The 17,663-nt window shown below is 52.3% G+C and overlaps 1 protein-coding gene across 2 annotated transcripts in view; it reads right to left on the reverse strand.

The window, feature by feature from the left end:
• Positions 1-1,355: 1,355 nt before the first annotated feature.
• NOS1 (nitric oxide synthase 1 (neuronal)) overlaps positions 1,356-17,663 on the reverse strand; it is a 36,249-nt gene continuing 19,941 nt past the window's right edge. For both annotated transcript variants that reach the window (XM_010191246.1, XM_010191247.1), the window contains 18 exons: positions 17,177-17,278; positions 16,230-16,424; positions 15,003-15,088; positions 11,974-12,118; positions 11,446-11,550; positions 11,121-11,179; positions 8,662-8,778; positions 8,283-8,457; positions 7,756-7,894; positions 6,913-6,991; positions 6,216-6,409; positions 5,406-5,575; positions 4,958-5,168; positions 4,124-4,211; positions 3,704-3,825; positions 3,084-3,232; positions 2,456-2,650; positions 1,356-1,478 (listed from right to left, as the gene is read on the reverse strand). In XM_010191246.1, coding sequence (XP_010189548.1) covers positions 1,356-1,478; positions 2,456-2,650; positions 3,084-3,232; positions 3,704-3,825; positions 4,124-4,211; positions 4,958-5,168; positions 5,406-5,575; positions 6,216-6,409; positions 6,913-6,991; positions 7,756-7,894; positions 8,283-8,457; positions 8,662-8,778; positions 11,121-11,179; positions 11,446-11,550; positions 11,974-12,118; positions 15,003-15,088; positions 16,230-16,424; positions 17,177-17,278 — 2,454 coding nt within the window. The remainder of the gene's footprint in view (positions 1,479-2,455; positions 2,651-3,083; positions 3,233-3,703; positions 3,826-4,123; positions 4,212-4,957; positions 5,169-5,405; positions 5,576-6,215; positions 6,410-6,912; positions 6,992-7,755; positions 7,895-8,282; positions 8,458-8,661; positions 8,779-11,120; positions 11,180-11,445; positions 11,551-11,973; positions 12,119-15,002; positions 15,089-16,229; positions 16,425-17,176; positions 17,279-17,663) is intronic.

A 17,663-nucleotide genomic window follows, 5' to 3' on the forward strand; every position in this document is an offset into this window, starting at 1 on the left:
CTGGTGATGAACAAAGTTCATAGGCATGAGGGCATTGCACATCACCTTCCCCCAGCCTCGGGCATATGCACAGGTCTGTACAAGTCCAAAGGAAAGCCACAAAAATGCAAGGATTCAGCCGAGCCCCAAGCTTGGGAAAGGGGAAGCCTGGTGGGTTGGGGGGGGACAGCCTACAGCTCTGGTGAAGCAGCAAGACCTAGCTATTGCCCAGCCCCTGCAACCTCTGCTTTCTCGGAAAACACCAAAAATGCGGATGATCACAAAGGTGGTGATTTCATGCAGCTGCAAAATGCCCTCATGAGAAGAAGGAGAAATGTGAAGTTCTGTAAAGAGCCACTGCAGGTTATAAAGCCATTGTACTTCAGTGGGGAAATCCAGGGAAGAGAAAAGGGGTGAAAAGAAACAGCCACAGGACAAGAGCAAGAGAAAGAGGAAGAAAAGGAAATAAAAATCATCATCAGGACACCACAACAGGACAAGAGACAGAGCACTTTCCATGGGCAGTTCCCAGCAGAAAAGGAGCAGCCGTGTCCGTGAAATACAAAACTCAGTGCCCTCCAGCTGGAGGGGGCAGCAGGTGCTGGGACTGGTTTGGCATCCCCTCGAGGTGAAGGGTCCAGTTAGGAGCAGAAAACCCTGCAAGGGAAAGGGGAGAAAGGGCAGCCTTAGAGGGAGCTGTGAGGAGCCTCTGAGCATCCTGACCAAGGACTCTCCATGTTGTAGACAGGAATTTACAGACCCCTTTGCAGCTGGGTGAGGTGGGCAGGTAGTGACTCTTATCCCTGCCTAGAGGTGGGGAACTGAGACACTCTGTACACAGTGCAGAGGAAGTCCTGCAGTGGAGAGAAATTTCTACCAAACCTCAGGGATGTTGGGAAAGCCACTCTGGGTCAGTTGGTTGCTATGTGGAACAGCCAGGAGTGCAGGGAAGGGATTGCACCCCAGGCTGCCCAGGGCCAGGACAAGGAGCAAGATCCATCCTTTATCCTAAATAATCCTTCTGCTCAGCCAGGGAAAATCCCACCGTGACAGAGCTGAGCAAATGGCAGGACGTGGTGGAGCAGAAACAAACATAGCAAATGTCAAGGCTTTTTAGTTCTTTTGTTTGTTTTTACAACAGTGGAAAGAAAAGCCTCTAGATCTTTCCTAATGAGGCACACAGCAGCCTGGAGACCTCTCCCACCATGGGTACCTGCTGCCTGCACCCCTGGAGCCTGCCAGGCCCCCCCAGCCAGCAAAAATCAAATGTCTTTTCTCAGTCTGTGCTATAAGGAGGCCCATATGCATCCAAAAGTTAAAGATTCCATCCACAGCCCACGCGCTTGGGAGGCAGGGGTTAAAATAAACATGTCAACTCACTCATCCGTATCTTTTTTGCTCTCCTCAATGAATGCAATAGACTCGGATCTAAGGCGGTTAGTCACTTCATACGTACGCAGGGTGACTCCAAAAATATCCTCGTGGTACCGGCTGTCATCCTGAAACAGAAGATGTGAGAGGGGCAGTGAGGGGAAAAAAATGAGTATTTACAAACAGTCAGGGTTGCTGCGGCACCAGAAAGCTCTCGTGTTGTGGATAGGGACGAAACACACAGCAAATGCTTTGGGGATGGTGACAAAAGCTGGGGGAGCCAGCAGGACAGAGGGGCAGGAGTGAGCAGAGAGGTGAAATGACCTTCCCAAGGTCACACTGTTGGGCAGTGGCAGAGCTGCTCGGGGTGTTAGACCTCCTCAGCTTCTGGCAACACAGGGACTGCCTGGCCATCATGGGGACAAGTAGCCTGAAGCCAGCCTGTGTCTGAGAGCTTTTGCTTGCTAACCAGCTAAAAGCATGTCTCTGGGCTCCCTCAGCTCCTGGGTGGAGCGTGGGGACGTGGTTGAGGAGGGGCAGTCCCACAGGAATTGGGCTGAGTTATCCTCTGGGCAGAAGCAGAGCCGTTTGAGCATCCATCCTTGGGTCTGTGTCACAACCTGTGCTCATTTATGCTTCAGCTGCAACATCTGCAATGTGTTTGCATCATCCAGCCAGCCACAGACAGAGGAGATGTGGGGAGGGGGACCTACAAACTGCCCTGTTAGATTGCTGCAGGGATGAAGGGACAGCAGGGACTCAGCAAGGTGAACAAGACTTGCCTGGGCTACCAAGGGTGCCCAAAAGGGCTTGCACCAGTACTCAGCACAGCACCAGGCTCATCACTGGAACACAGCACAGACTGAGGGTGCTGCAGCCTGATGCAGAGCGCCCGCAAAGCAAGGTGACTCCCACTGCACACCCAAGGCTTTGGACGATCACACTCCCGACCTTGCCTGGGTGCAAGCGGTGTGGGTGGGAGCTGCAATATCTGTCCCTCCCAGCACCCATCTCCTTGGTGCTGCCTGTTCTGCGGGAGGAGGCACCAGGTGCAGCGCCGGTGGCAGCAGGTCGCGTGGTGTCACGTGGTGCAGATGCTACTCACCCGCAGCTTGCTGAGGAAAGCGCTTGCCTCCTCCACCGACAGCTGGCCCTGCTGTCTCACGATGCGCTGGACGGTCTTGAGGACATCCCCGGCCATGGTGACATCCCCGCAGACGTAGATGTGGCCTCCCTGCTCCTTCAGTGCTTTGAACACTGTTTGGGCCAGCTGCTCCTGTAACACATCCTGCACGTATTTCTGCAGGAGGAGGAGCAGGTGGGAGCTGAGATGACCTACAGCATCTCAGCTCTGCCCACCTGCATGCTCCAGTTGGCTTTGTGTGCACCAGCAGCCCTCAAGACAGCAGCGCAATGCAACCACTGCTTTGTGGGAGCTTGCCTGCACCTCACAGCATCCACAATGATAGAAAAGGACAGGGGAAAACAGCAAAGCATTGTTTTGCTCTTCCATTTTCACACCTTCACCACAGATCTCATTGCTAGGCCTACTCAGGCGGTAGTGGGAATTTGGACGAGATGTTTGCACTGGCTTTGGGCCACTCCACCAGGACCTCCTTGCCCACCTGCTTAGGAGGATGTGTCTTTGCCCTCCTTATGTGCTCCTGCCTGGTGGGGATGGCTGCAGGACCCCAGGGCTGCACGCCAGGACCGGAGCAGTGCCTGCTGTGTACCTTTGGTTTGTCCGGTTCCCGGGAGTAGGCTGTGTACAGCTCTCTGAAGACACCTTGGGTTTTGGCAAAGAGCGTCTCCTCTTTGTAAATGTGGTCAATCCTGGACTGCCGGCAGCCAAATACGAGGACCATAGGACAAGGCTTCAGACCTGGGGGAGAGATGGGGAAAGCCAGTTAGTCCAGGGATCGCCAGTACCCCCTTTCTGCAAGCCACCTCCCTCCAGATCTGCCTGTGAGAGGCTCCCAGGAGCCTTCCCTGGCCAATCAGGGAGGGAGGAAAACCAGCAAGGAGGAGGAATACACTGAGTGAGCCTGTGCATGGCCTGGGGTCACAGGGCAGGGGCACATGTGCCAGGTTTTGGGGAGAAATTAAACTTTTTTTTTGTCTAAGTGGTCTAAATGATCAGTGGAAAATGTCTATTTTACATAAAAACAATGCCAGCGCTATAGTTCTGCCATAAAAAAAGCTTGCAAAGTTTTACAGAAGGGTTTTTATGGAGTTTGTTTTGGGAGCTTGAGCTGACCTCCAAGCCTGCACCTGGGACAGTCACACTTCAAGAAGCCCTTTGCCTCCAAGCACTGCTTGAGATAAGGAGCAGGAAGAAGAAGCCTCAACTCACCTTTATGCTGGATTTCAAACAGCCGCTGCTGCCAGAAGCTCCGGAAAGGGGCGATGCCGGTGCCAGGGCCGATGAGGATGCAGGGTACCTGGGGGTCCTGGGGCAGGTGGAACCCGGGTGCACTGTGCACATTGAAGACACCAGTTAAACCCACACAGGGTGCTCCCTCCCTCGCCTCTGTCCACAGCAAGCTGAGACACCACCCAGAGAAGGAGGGGGTAGAAAATGAAGTGAAATCCCAAAAAATTGACATTTCAGTGCAGAAGAACTGCACCCGAGAGGGACCCATTTGCTTACAAACCCAGCCCTGTTTTCTCTGCATCTGTAGTGCTGTACAAAAAAGAATTGAGGGCAAAGAGCTCATCCTGCAAGAGGGCTCACCCCATCTTTTTCAACCCTGGCCTTGTGTGGACCACTTACCCTCTTACAAAACAGGGCACTACTTCATCGGTCTGTATCCGATTGAGCCAAGAGGAGCACACTCCATGGTGGATTGGTCCTTCTCCATCTAGGATTGGGGAAACGGAGGTCTGTACGTGATGTACCAGCCAACTACTCCAGATGCTTTCCTTTCTGAAACCTTCCCTGCTACTTCCCCCATGCACACCTCACTGAAAACTTTAGTGTCTCTACATCCATCCCCCATGAACTTGGCAGAAGTCTGGCACTTGAATCCCTCTGTGGAGCTACCCAAGTTCACCCAGGACCCAGCCCTGGGATAGCTGGACCTCCACAATACTTAGGAAGCACCCAATTTCTCCTTGGCCCTTTTTGGGAGAAGCAGCTTCCACTGTGATGCTTCCAGACACAAGCCCTCCATGGCAACCACAATAAATGGCCAGTGTCTTCCCCTGTGTCCTGCTGTTGCAGGGCCAACAAGGCTGTGTCCATCTACACCATGACCAGTGCTGCTTGGACACCTCAGTGCTTGCACAAGTACAGAAATTTGGCTAGTTGTAGCAGCGTGGACTTTGATGTGGGCAAACATGATCCCACATGGAGCTTGGAGCTTCTGGAGGTGGTCTATTGATGGTACCCATCTCTGCAATACACTGCCCTTTGATGGATGGCCACTCTCCATAACATGGGACAGCAGTGTCACGGGTTGAAGCAATCCAGTCACTGTAGCAGGTAGAAAGGCTTTAAAGTGTCATCTCTCTGCCAAAGACCTTGTGGTGCTGCCCATGTGCTAATGGTTTTTCCCTGCTCTTCACACCAAGCCCATCTCCACTGACCCCTGTGTGAGCATGGTACCTCTTGTGCGATAGGAGACCACTGCCACGGTGAGGTGGACCTCGCCTGGGTACATCTCTGGGGAGGAGCTGATGGAGTAGTAGCGCGGTTGGAGGAGGGGGAGCTGCGTGAGCAACAGTGTGGAGGGCATCTGCACCGAGGGGAACTCCTCCAGCACCTCCACAATGGTGGGGTTCTTGGACCACTTCCATTCCTCGTACTCCTGCAAGCCCTGCAGACAGGGAAAGATGGAGAAGAAAGCTGCAGCATTCATCTCTTCCAAGTCAGATGTCTCTGACAATGTCCCACCGTGTCTATGGCTAAGCTGGGGGGGGGGGACATTGGAGGCAGGCAGAAGGAGCCCTCCTGTCACAGGTGGAGACTCAGCCTAACCATGGTGTGAAATGAAAATGTCCAGGGATTGTGGCTGTCCCCAGGACCCTGAGGAACTTGGGATCTGGAGCTTTACCTTGCTGAGGACCTGCAGACGTCTCTTCTCCTCATCACTCGTGGCCAACAAAGCAAACTGCTGCAGCAGCAGGGGTGTGGGAGGTGTGGTGATGTCCAAATAGTACTTAAAAGCCTGGAAGATGGTGCATGGTGGGACACGGTTCTCATCTGTCCAGTTACTGATGACACCTGGCAGGAGGGAATTCAGCACAACCATAGGATCAGCTGAGCATAAGAGCCAAGGTGGACAAATCCTTACTTTCATTCCCCCATATCAGCTCTGAAACAGTGGATGACGAAGAGCTGGAAAGAAGAGTCAGTGAGATACCCTCACACGACGAGTGAGATGCTGTACAATGAGCACAAATACGAGTCTGATACTCCACCATCTTTAGCCTTGGTCACTCAGAGCTAGTGCTGTTTTCCATCTCCTGTTACATTGTGCATGGCAGTAGGGTATCAGAGTTATCCCTGAAATACAGTGTTGGGATGGTCCAGCAAGATCCCTCAACTCTTTTTTCCAGTCCTAGACACTGCTCTTTCTATGAGAATATAAGCTCCTTTAATTTTTCTGAAGAATAAGGAAGTCTCTTCCCCAGGGCCCTGCTCACCCTTCAAACCCTTGCTCTGCATCCCAAGTGCAGATGAACAATGGCTCTGGGCAAAGGAACACTGAAGGAGGTGCTCCAAATCCAGGCAAAACAGCAGCAAGATGGAAAAAATTATTTCTTCTGGGGCTCATCCACCTCCCCAAGGAGCTACAAGAACCACTGCAGAGAATGGGCAAGGAGGAGAGAGGCCACCTCTACACTGAGGTGGCCCTGGTTACCTAGAGCTGTGCTCCTCTCCTCCAGGAGCTCCACCTTCACCACCTGGTTGGCCGGAGGGGCATCTTCAAGCCTGTCGATCAGGGCATTGACCAAGTCTTCGTGGTTCCCTGGAAACACGCCCAGGTGGTCCCCAGGCAGGTACTGCAGTTCCTGGTGTCCATTGGTGTGGAGGCGCAGGAAAATCGTCAAGCGGCTGTAGGGAAAGGAGAAAAGGCAGGGAGTGTTTTGGGGGAGTCATTCAGGGGGTTGCTGAGGTCTGGCCTGAAGAGCCACTGGGTGTGCTGGGCAGTGGTGGTGTCCAAGCCCTGGTTCCCTGCTGAGGATGTCACCAAAGTCACAGCAGGGAGCTGGAAAGGACACTGCAGTGCCCACCTCCCCTCACCGCTGACTCACCCTCGGGGACTTTTTAAACAGAAAAAACCAGCTTAACCTCTTGCTTCAGCAATTTTATCCTTTCTTTGCATCCACCCTGCCACTCCACCCATCTTCTCACCCTCATGGGCAGGAGGCTCATTTATGCAGTGGCAAGAAACACCTTGCACTGGGTTAATGTGCCTTGGCCATGATTTGCACAGAGATGGCATCCATGGGACATCCAGAGGTCAAGGGGTATTTGCAGAACTGCGTGCATGGATGCTTGGGTGCACCACAAGCACATCCATCTCCCACAGGTCCTGGGGCCACTGCATCTCCTACCTGGACTTGGGACTCTGGAGATTCTGGCGTGTGATAAACCGGGCTGCATAGACACGTTTTTTGTGGATGCTGTAGAGTCCTGCAGAGAAGAAGAGCCAGTGAAGCACTGCAGCAGAGCATGGCTGCGGCAGGTGGCTATTGGCTTTTGCAGGGGCCGTCAGCCATCGCTGCAGGTTCAGCCCTTCAGACCAAGGCTGGCTGACACCAACGAGCCAGCGGACCATGGGCTTGACCACCCTCCTGCCCCCATCTCCTCACAAGCCTGGGGGATCAGAAATGCCAAGGGGGAACAAAAGATGTGTCCCTTTTGTTAGTGACTAAAGAAGACTCCAAAAACTGCCTGCATGAGGACGTGCCCTCACATGCGGCCATGGACCTCTCGCTGCCAGTACCACCTGGCTGGTAGCAAAGCGCCTGAATTTGGGAAGAGCTAAGGCAGTGTGGCAGATCATCAGCTGCAGGAGCCGTGCTGAGGGGCCAGGGGTCGGTGGGCTGGACCTGCCATTGCATTGCAATGCTTGGTGGAGCGGCATTTGGACAGAGCAAGCTTGGAAAGCTCCCAGGTTTCCAGCTCTTTGCTTCAAAAAACAGGGTCAGGAGGAGGGAGATAAGACCAGATCCCAACATCACTGTTGCAGATACAGACAGAAACCAGCCAGAGGGGCCTGAGACCATCACAACCTGCTCCTTGGGCAGATGGAGGGGAAAGGCAAGACAAATACTGAGAATTCAACACAGAATGAGTAAGGAGATTTGGCCCCTTTGCTGTGACTTGAGCCCATTACGTCTTCTCCTCCACCTGCCCCACACCTAGAGCCCTCCGGGGTGACCCCATCCTCATACCTTGTGTGAGCTCGGGGGCTTCAGCCACATAGGTCAGCCGAAACTTGCTCCTCTTCCAGCTCCGGTCATTGCTGATGAGGGAGTTGTTTGCTTTCTCGATGTTGACGTCGTCCCCCACGCAGAACACATCGCACGCTGCCTGCAGCACATACCAGGCTCTCAGGCATCTCCAAACTACCTCTGTGTTTCCCGACTGAGCCCCGTGATCCCCCTTTTCCCAGCCCACCAGAGCCAACACATGGAGGAAGCAACCCCAATGTTGGACTGTACCAGTGGCCATGGGCACATCTCATGGTACCCTTCTCCTCCAGGCATCTGGGATAATGTAGGAATTCAACCTAGTGCTCATCCCATGGCAGTGTGCACACACCAGCTCCACTAAAACATGGAGAACCTCTTTATCATGAGTCAGAGCAACGGACGGGTGTCCCAGCGTAGGGAAGGAGAAGCTGAGTTTTGCTTTGACCAGCAGCTTTGCTCTGTCCCCGTGTCCATCTGCCCCCTGGAGCAGAAGGGAAGGGGGTTACCTTGAAGACCTTCTTGGCCCAGGTCCTGAAGGACTCCTCCTGGCCACAGAGCTCATCTCCTTCTCCCATGCGGAGGATTCTCTCCCCGCCCAGCTCCTCCAGGAGGGTGTCCACCGCCCGGGCAAAGGCACAGAAATGGGGGTAAGCGCGTGACCCCAGCCCAAACACAGAGAACCTGCAGAGAGGTGGCAGAGTTGTGGCAGTCAAGCTGAGGGGGACATGGACATCTCCCCCTCCTGCACCACCATGGCCAATGCCAGCATGAGAGAGCTGCACGTTGCAAAAATACATCATGTTTGAGGAAAGAAAGAGCTGTGGTAGGAGAAAGGGGCTCTGTATGGCACCAAGAAATTGCTACCCTCCACCCTGTCCTATTTACCTGACGTTAGCCAGGGGCCCTGTGCTTTCAAAGTTGTCCCTCGGGTCAGGGCCATCACTTGAGGATTTCCGTGCATCCGAATACGAGGAGACGCTGTTGAAACGCACCTTGTAGCTCCTGCCAACAGCAACAGCATCAAGTATTAACAGTGCTGACAGATGTGCATGTGGTTCCCACTGGGCTGCGTGCTCAGAGGAGACCAAACCAGAGCAGGCTCGAGTTCAGGGCTCAGCATTTCATGAGCAGGTTCAGTGATCAGGGGCTAGAGCAGAGAAAAGTGCTCTCTCCTGGGGACAAGCCCTAGCAGCCCCTATGTGGCATCACCCCAGCTGGACTTGGTCTTCTCCATGGGTCCTCCCGTCACCACCCAGTGGTTTGAGCCAGGTGTTGGCCACCACGTTGTTCCCAGCAGTGCAGTTCCTTTAGCTTTACCTGTCCTTCCCTGGCTCACACATGAGGTCGGGTATATGTCTGAACTGATATTCTGAAGGTTTTTTTCATTCATAAGAAGTTTAAAAAAAAGAGTGAAAGCGGGGGGTGGAGGGCGGGGAGAAGGGGAGTGGAGGAAAAAAAATCTAAAAATCTGACAACAGCAGAAGTATTTCTGAACTGAACCGTCTTCAAAAATTGCTCTACACAAGAGTTTCTAAATATACTGCTGGAGCGATGAAGCAGTAGTGTGTGGATGAGTCACAGCAGACCTCCTGCACACCACGCAGAGGACGCAACCCCAGAGCAAGATGACTGCCAGGGTCACAGAGTCTGGTGCTCCACCTCTGCTCCAGAGCCTACTCGTCCCTGCCCAGACCTCTCATGCTCCTCTGCTTCACTCCATCAGGCTGGAGCCACTTCTTTCCCTGCCATCCCTTGGTCATGTCCTCATCTGGGGTTACATGGCCAAGGCAGGGCAGCACAGCCCACTGGTTTAAACGGGCATGAAGCCCAGATTCCCCACCTGGATGCTGGGCCCAATGTCAGGGCACCAACAGCTTTTGCTGCCATGAAGAGGTCTTCGTGGCAGGAGATGACTGTTGAAGGATGGGCTGCATCTGAACTGCAGGTCCCTAAATATGGAAGGGTTATGAATGCTTCTGGAAACCCTTGGAAAACCCTTGCTGGAGGACACATATAACCATACAACCATAGCAAAACCTCTGGGCTGTGGTCAGAAAGCCACAGCTGCAGCATCTTTGACATCTCCCTGAGATGCTGTGCCTTAGAGAGGCCACCAATCCCCACCCTGCTGGGTCTCAGACATCCTCAGCATTTCCCAGTGGACATGAAGCTGGAAGCCCGCAGGGCTCCCTCCAGCCCTTTCCTAAAAATGCCAGGCTGACTCTGCTCCTCTTCCCTAGACTGTCTCCTCCAAGATGCCTTTTCTTACTGCAAAAGCTTTTTTTCCTGCTTAATATCTCTTCCTACCATCCACAGCCATGACCTCTTGGCCTGTCCCTGGGGAGGCCACAGGGAGTAATTTATTCCCCTCGCCTCTGCAGTCACCTTTTCTGGACATGACGTCTGCCACCGCACTGCACTCCTGTCTCCTCTTCTCCAGATAAAATAGCTCTCACCCGTTTGATCTCTCCTTGCAGGTCGCTGTTTCCAGTGCTTTGACCACTTTTGCTGTCAGGTAACCAAGGCACGGGCTGTGCTGGCTCTTAAAAACTCCTGCAGTCCCTTAAATTACATCTAGAGGTGGCCAGTGCTAGTTCTGCCTTAATTAAGGAGCAGCCTTTTATTGAGCATCACTGTGTTAACTCAGGAGAGACTCCAGAGCAGAGCATCATCCCAGCTAAGCAAAATATATTGTCCTTAATAGCGAAAAGGAGGCCCCAGATGATTAACACATTGCTGGCTGCCCTCACTTCCCAGCCGCTGGGACATCCAACGAGATGCCTGAGGCCCATCTTCCACTGATGCAGGATTTTCTATAACCCCAGCCCCTGTCACCAAGGTCCCAGTTCCAGACTCACTGTTACAACCATCACAGTCAGAATTTATAACACCTCTTATTTTCCCAAGACACATTTTCACATGATGCAAGAAGTTAAATTTGGTTCTCAAGCCCCTCCCCACCTACATCCACATAGCTGGGAACTCCCTTCTACCTCCAGCTCTTAATATTTTGGTGTCTCTTGGACAGCCCCAGCTCTTGGAGTTGATGATTTTGGGGGACTTGCTGCTTTTATTGTTGGTTTGTTGGTTTTGTTTTGTTTTTTGTAGATGCCTGCCTCTTACAGCTGAAAAGAGAAAGTTTTGTTCTCCTTAGGACCTCTGCCTGCACCATCCCTGGGTTCTCCAGGCAGGTCCCATTCCTTGCACCTTTGCAAACTTGAAACGTGCATGGGGATTTCACATTCCCTTCTGGGAGGAGGAAAGCAGAGCTGAAGGCTGTCCCAGCTGTGGGGATTGCTCACAGGAGTTGTGAGTGGGAAGGGAGGGGTTTGGGGTGCTCTTACTTTCTCTCCTCCAGGTTGGAGTTGGGGTTCTTCATCTCCATTAATGCACAGCCAAATTTCTACAGAGAATAAGTAAAAAAAAGGCTGTCAGTTATGCCCGTCTCTGCGGTAAATGGAGTCTCACAGCGGGGAACAAGGACATATCCCTATCTCAGAGCAGGCTGGAGGCAGGCAGGCACAGCACCAGGTATCACGCAGAACCTGGACCTGTTTTGGGCCATTCCAGCTCAGGCTGAGCAAAAACCTGACACTCTTCTCTGCTCCCCACCACCTCTCTTTCGCCCGTGTCCCTGCTGCTGCCACCCATCCCTGCACTCTGTCCTACCTCTCCATTCTCAGGTGGGTCTCCATTGCCAAAGGTGCTTGTGACCACCAGGACCATGGTTTCATGCTCGAGGTGCACGATGTCATACTCATCCATGGACATCACCTGGGAGCAACAGGGGTGTTAGCAAGAGGCCCGCAGTGGGGTGCTCTACCACCAGCCAAACTCCTGGGACGGACACTGGTCCACCTGGAGATGGGAGCAGCATCTGCTTGCTGACTCCACAGAGATCTCCACACAGGGAGGATGAGAACAAGAACCTCCAGGGACACAGACAAGCCATGGGGCTACCATCTGAGAGGCAGTAGCTACAATGCTAGCTACTACTGCAGGAGTGCTGGCTAGAAGTTAGATAAAAAATGTCTGTGCAGGCTTCAATCCAGACCCACAAGGTCCCATTCTGGGAGCTGCTGAAGACACTTGGCAGCTCCACATGCGTTGAGCTTTGTATTTTCCAGCAGCCACGCATTTCACTGGACCACATAGATGCGCACATAATCTCGCAGGGGCTGGGGGCTGGCACCATACCTTGGCATCGAAAGCATGCTTGAAGATTTCACACAGAGTTTTTGCATAGACCTGTGACTTCCCTGTTTCAGTGGCATACAGGATGGTCGCTTTGACCCTCTTGGCCATGGCCTGTCCCATCAGCTTGGCTGAGAACTTCACAGCCCTAGGAAGCAAAAATATACCTTGGTAAGAGAGCTTGCTTCTTTGACAGTGCCTCTAGCCCAGACTATTCACACCATTTTATTTATTGTTAAATGAACAGCCTGCCTTACAAACTTGCAGCATCACTTTTTTGTTGTTAGCTGCCCAACAGAGATGCTATGGAAGAACTTTAACTTGTCAGAGAGGAAAACTGGACTGGGGAGCTTGAACACAAAGCTGCAATACCTAAATGGGTATAGGGAAGAAAATGCTAAACTAGGCAGGGAGGTGGTCTTTCTGCAGGGACAGAGAAGCAGAAGAGGAACTGGAGCAACAGTCACTGAAAGCAGAGACCAGACAACTTCAAAGGAAAAGCTGGAGACCAACCAGAGCCCAAGCTACAGGAAGAACAGCGGCTTCTCTATCTCTTCATGTCTTTAAATCCTACCTGGCTGCCTTTCTGCAGGGGCTGTCCTAGCCGAGCAGATGTGCCCGGGTTCCACACATCATGCGCAAAGCCCCGAGACACTGAGAAGGTCAGACGGGGCTTTCTGCGGTCCCTTTGATTTGCACTCCAGCCATGCTGTGAACTTTCCTCAGAGGAGCAGCCCTCCTGAGGCTGAGAGGCTGCATTTGTCTGAGTGTTTGCAGGTAGGTGTCTAGCCACTTGCCTCCTGTGGCTGCAATCGTGACCGGATGCATTTGCTCCCGTTTTTCCCCATAGGCTCAGCTCTGACAGCAGGGCAGAGGGACCCTGGGAGGTCACTGGCCTCTCTAATCCTGGCCAAGGTGATGGGATAAAAACACTGTCTCCTTGTCTGTGCTGGTGCTGCTGGGTTGGCATCAGTGAGAGCACGGCAATGGGGGACAAGGGGGGTTGTCATGAGCCAGCTTTGGGTTGCACGGTGGGGCACCGAACCCAGTGTGACAAGTTCATTATTTTAGGGCCATTCATAAGCACAGAATTTGGACATCAACTTTATTTTTCCTAATAATATCTTCACCTTTTCTGAATGAACCCTCAAGCCTTTAAATGGAGTCACCAGAAACTCAGGTCTGGGTTTAGCCTGGTGTGTTGCAATAGGGAAGGGGCATTTTTTGGAGGAGCCCGAGAGAGCGCAAAGCATCTCTGTGGCTTTTGCAAGAGTAAGGGCTGCTTGATTCACTTCAACAGGGTGAACAGACCCTGCTCTGGGCGATCCAGTTCCGCAGGACTCCTGCACTCCTTCCAGATGCTCTATGGGGAATGGAGACCACAGCTGGACTGGTTACACTGGCAGGAGAAGGGAAGCCCAGCTTGCCTATGCCAAGGACAGAAGAAATACTCTTGGTCTGAAAAATCACTTGGGGAAAATAAAAATATTAAAAAAAAAAGAGGAAAGAAGAGGTAGAAACCCCATCAGGCTGGTGGGTCCTGCCTGCTCTGTGTCAAAGTCAGACTCAGGAACGTTTATGTTTGCTGCTATACAGTCACTCCTCAGAGTAGCTCTGCATATTGAAGTTGCCCCTTTGCTGTCTCGAGACCCCTGTCCCCAGGGCTTACACTGGCCCCAGGGGAGGGAAGGGGCAGGAGGGGCAAGGACTACAGGTCTGAACGCTCTAGTTTGGCCAGAACCAGCACAGCCTGTCTGAACAGGCACCAAAATTGCGCTGCGACCTGTGCCAAGTGCAATGGGCTCGGTCTGCCGCTTGCTCAGCCGATTAGCTCGGATTCAGGCAGGATTAATGGTGAGTTACAAAAATAATTCCTCCCCCCCTACATCAGGAACAATGGAGGTTGTTTTTTTTTCTTAAATTACCTGCCATGCTCACATTTTTATAAATTCACTTATCAATCACACAGACGCAAATAAAAGCATTGTTTCTTCTAACTCAATGGCTCAATTAATCTTCCTGTGCTCTCCTCTAGCTCCGGGCTGCAGCCCAGACCCAGGCACTGGTGTCAGCCGAAGGAGCACATTCATCAGTTGCTGATCATATTTATGGATCCACCATGGAAAATAGCTCACAGAAGGTGACAGCTGAAGAGTGGGAACAAACTGATAGTAGGGACTCAGGGAAACTGAAGCGTGGGGAGATGCTGCAAGCAGCACCAGGCCACCTGGTCCTGGCCCCAGACACCAGGGCAGACCCAGCCATCCTCAGTCTTGGTCCAGGGCTCCGCTGCCATGGACCCAGCAGCTCCAACAAGAACCTCCCTGATAATGGCCCACAGAGGAGGCACTCATGCCAAGATCAGCCAAAGGGGCCAAATTACACCTCATTCCTACATGCCTGCTGACCAGGAGCTTTGGCAAGGCACAAGGACTAGCATGGCCCATTACTAGGTGTCAACTGGCCATGAAGGGCAAACTTCAGCTTGGCTCTGATCCATCTGTAGGGAGATCCCTCATTCCTATCTCTCTCCTCCTTGCAAAGTGGGTGTTTGGAGGTTTAGACACGCACTGGAGACAAGTGCTCCTCAAGCAGCTAAAGAGTCAGGGAGAAAAAGATAAATACAGACGAATTTCATCTTACTTGTGCCAGCATGGACCCAAGCAGTGATGAGCAATCTCCCTGCCCTAGGGAGCTGTGAAAGCAGAAACAGGCAATGTACCTCCAGAAAGTGAGCGAGCCATTCCTGAAAGTTGAAGACCACCTTACTGGAGAAATAACCAGTCTGGGAGAAGAGACTACATGCAACATCCAGTATTCACCTGATCACACAGCTTTTAGTGGTCTAATGGGGTGTTCAAAGAACTGTCTGTTTCTCCAAATGTTCTTGGCAGCTAAAGCCTCCCGTGGCTCACAACCCATCAGTTCGCACATGTCTGAAGGATCGCACTATCGAACAGCCCAGCAGAGCTGCCCAAAACCAGGACTAGCACCAAGCACTTCAAGGCTTTTCAGACCCCACTGGTACTTACTTTGCTAACTTCTTAAAGCCGATGGCCCTCTTCTTGGTAGGCGTCCCGTTGACCCCTTTCCAGATGTGGGTGTTCCAGGGGTCCGGCTAGGAGAGAGAAGAGCAGCAGAAGCTGATGGACAGTCCTCAAGAGCTTTGAGAAATGCTGCATCCACAGCACCAAGCGCTGAATTCCTCTAAGTCAGGACTAGCTGACCTCTTCATGGCTTCTTATCTCTTGTAAAGGTCTCTGATCCTTGAAGCACCATGGGTTTCTCAGGGCAGCTGGGCAATGCAGTATGCACAGAAAAATTGCAATATAATAAAACCTTGCTGGCTTGTAACAGCATCTGGCCAAATGCTTTCTCATCTCTGAGATGGGCATTAATAAACCACAAGCCATAAGAAGGCAGGCAATGCCAGAAGGGGAGAGGTGATGGAAACACATCCACAGGTTGTTGTTTTATTTTCTTAAGAGGCCCTTTGAGAAGGGGAGGCAGCTGAAGCAAAGAACAAGTGCACAGAAGCTAATTCAGTGCCCTCGCAGGCGGCTGTCTGTAATCAGGGCCAGGAACCACCAGGGTTCCTGGTGGATTGGTTACAGAAATGAACAGACTGCTCCTGTTTTGTGATTGTTCCTTAAGGGCTCTTGACTAAAGGTCACATTGTGTGAAAACCACCTGAGCAGGGATGGTTGGCTAATGAGGGTGTGTTCGCTTACGGCCCTTTTTCCCATGGTCTGAAGTGTTAAATACTCCAGCAGCAGCATGTCAGCCCACTGCTTGGCCTGCTGGGCAGGAGCCCCAACATCAAATAGGTGGATCCCCAAGCTGGCAGGAGCCTTCTTCTCAAACCTGCAGGCCGGAGAGAGGAGGGACAGAGCAGCTACCAGGACATTTCCTCACCTACCCATTGAAGTGCAAAATTACACACTTACAAAGGGAAGAGCTCAGCTTAGTGCTACTTCCAAGGGTAAAAGCTGGGGCCTCAGGTGTCCCATGTTCCCATGGAGGGGCAAAAAAAACATTCCCTTGAGAAAAGGTACAACAGCCAAGGGGTTATTACACCACATTAAGGAGGACCATCAATTAGACCCGTTCGTGGTCTTCACTGCCTAGAGAGACAGCGTGTTTAAGAGATTAGGTAGTGTCCCTCCCCTTCCTGCATCTTCTGAGCTCCAGCTTCCACCCTGCTCTTGGGTGTACCTTTGGGTACGCGGCGCTGGTGGAAGGTAGGGCGCAGACAGTACCTGGTACTCAAAAGAGGGTGTGAGACGGTAGTTGAGCATTTCCTGATGGAAAACTGGGGTGATGCTGCCAGACATTGGTGGGACAATCCACACCCAGTCGGCAGGGCAGCCTCCACGGCATCGGTACTCGTTCTCCATGTGCTTGATAAAGGACTCGGTGGCTGAGTGGTGATCCACAATGGTCACCTTGTCGCTCTGTTGGAGGGAGAAGAGAACAGAGCCAGCAGCTGTGGGTTAGTACACCCCAGAAGGCAAAAGCCAAGATTTTACATATTTTAGATGTTTGACGCAAGGGTGCCTCACTCCCATGGTCTTACAGAACTGTACCTTTGGAGATGACACATGGTGGTTTGCTGACCCTGGTTTTCCCAAGGAGGCTGTAAAGCCACCCTTGTTCTTTCTGAGTAGATGTGCTATGGGATGTCTGTTCCTCCTGTTATTTGTCATAGGCCAAGGAAAGACTAAGATAGCATGAACGGGATGGAGCATCCTCTGCTCAGCCCCTTGGGGAAATCTCTCATGGCTTGCACAACTCAAGGAGCAGCTCTGATCCAGCTCTGGGAAGGAGTCCCACCCTCTAAAATTGGGTTGCCCAGGACTAGTTTTGCTACTCAACCTTTAAGTGCAGGCAGGGGGAGAAACTAGCCCAATTCTTGACTCATGCATGGGACAGAAGGGCTGGATCTTGTCCCTTCGGGGCACTCTCTCTGGACCAGCAGAGCTCAGATGCTGGTAGTGCTGTCTTTGCAACATCCAGGGCACAGAGATTATTAAATTTCACTGCAGGCTCCTGGAACGGCCCAAAACTAGGAAAGCACAGCCCCATTTCAGCTGAGTGTATCAGCTGCTGCTGTTGTCCTTTGGCAGATGTCTCCATACTTGTCCCATACAGTCCCTGTGTCCCTCAAGCCTGACCCAAACAAAATGTAGTCCTGCCACTCAAGTACCTGGAAGCTGTACAGCACAGCAATGTTGATCTCCACAAGGGCCTGGTCTTTCCACAGCGAGGAGGTTTTCCTCATATCCAGATTCATTTTCTTGGCCACTTGCTGTAACAAAACACAGTAGAAGGTAAACACTTTTAATGGCCAAGAAGCAAGGACTAAAGGTCTCTCCCTGGGGAGAGGAACACAGAAGAGGGACCCAGGCTGACACAAGGCACTCACAGAGCAGGGCAACACACTTGCAGCAAAGGGCTGATGTTTTGCCTTCCTCTGAAAAGACGTGGCCCTGCCTTTTCCTCTCCAGGACAGGAGCAAGGCCAGTCTGGCCTCCCTTCCTCACCCTGATGGCTGATGACTAAATGCTGCTGAAAAGGGCCATCAAGAGCAGTTGCTCTTTGTGGGAGAAGAGGAAATGGATGGGTCCATGGGACAGCAGGAGATGGTGGTGGTCCCTGTGCTGGGAGGAACAGACCCATGCACCCCTTCCCAG

This window comes from Mesitornis unicolor, unplaced genomic scaffold, assembly GCF_000695765.1.
Source record: "Mesitornis unicolor isolate BGI_N332 unplaced genomic scaffold, ASM69576v1 scaffold4069, whole genome shotgun sequence".
In the NCBI taxonomy this organism is placed as follows: domain Eukaryota; kingdom Metazoa; phylum Chordata; class Aves; order Mesitornithiformes; family Mesitornithidae; genus Mesitornis; species Mesitornis unicolor.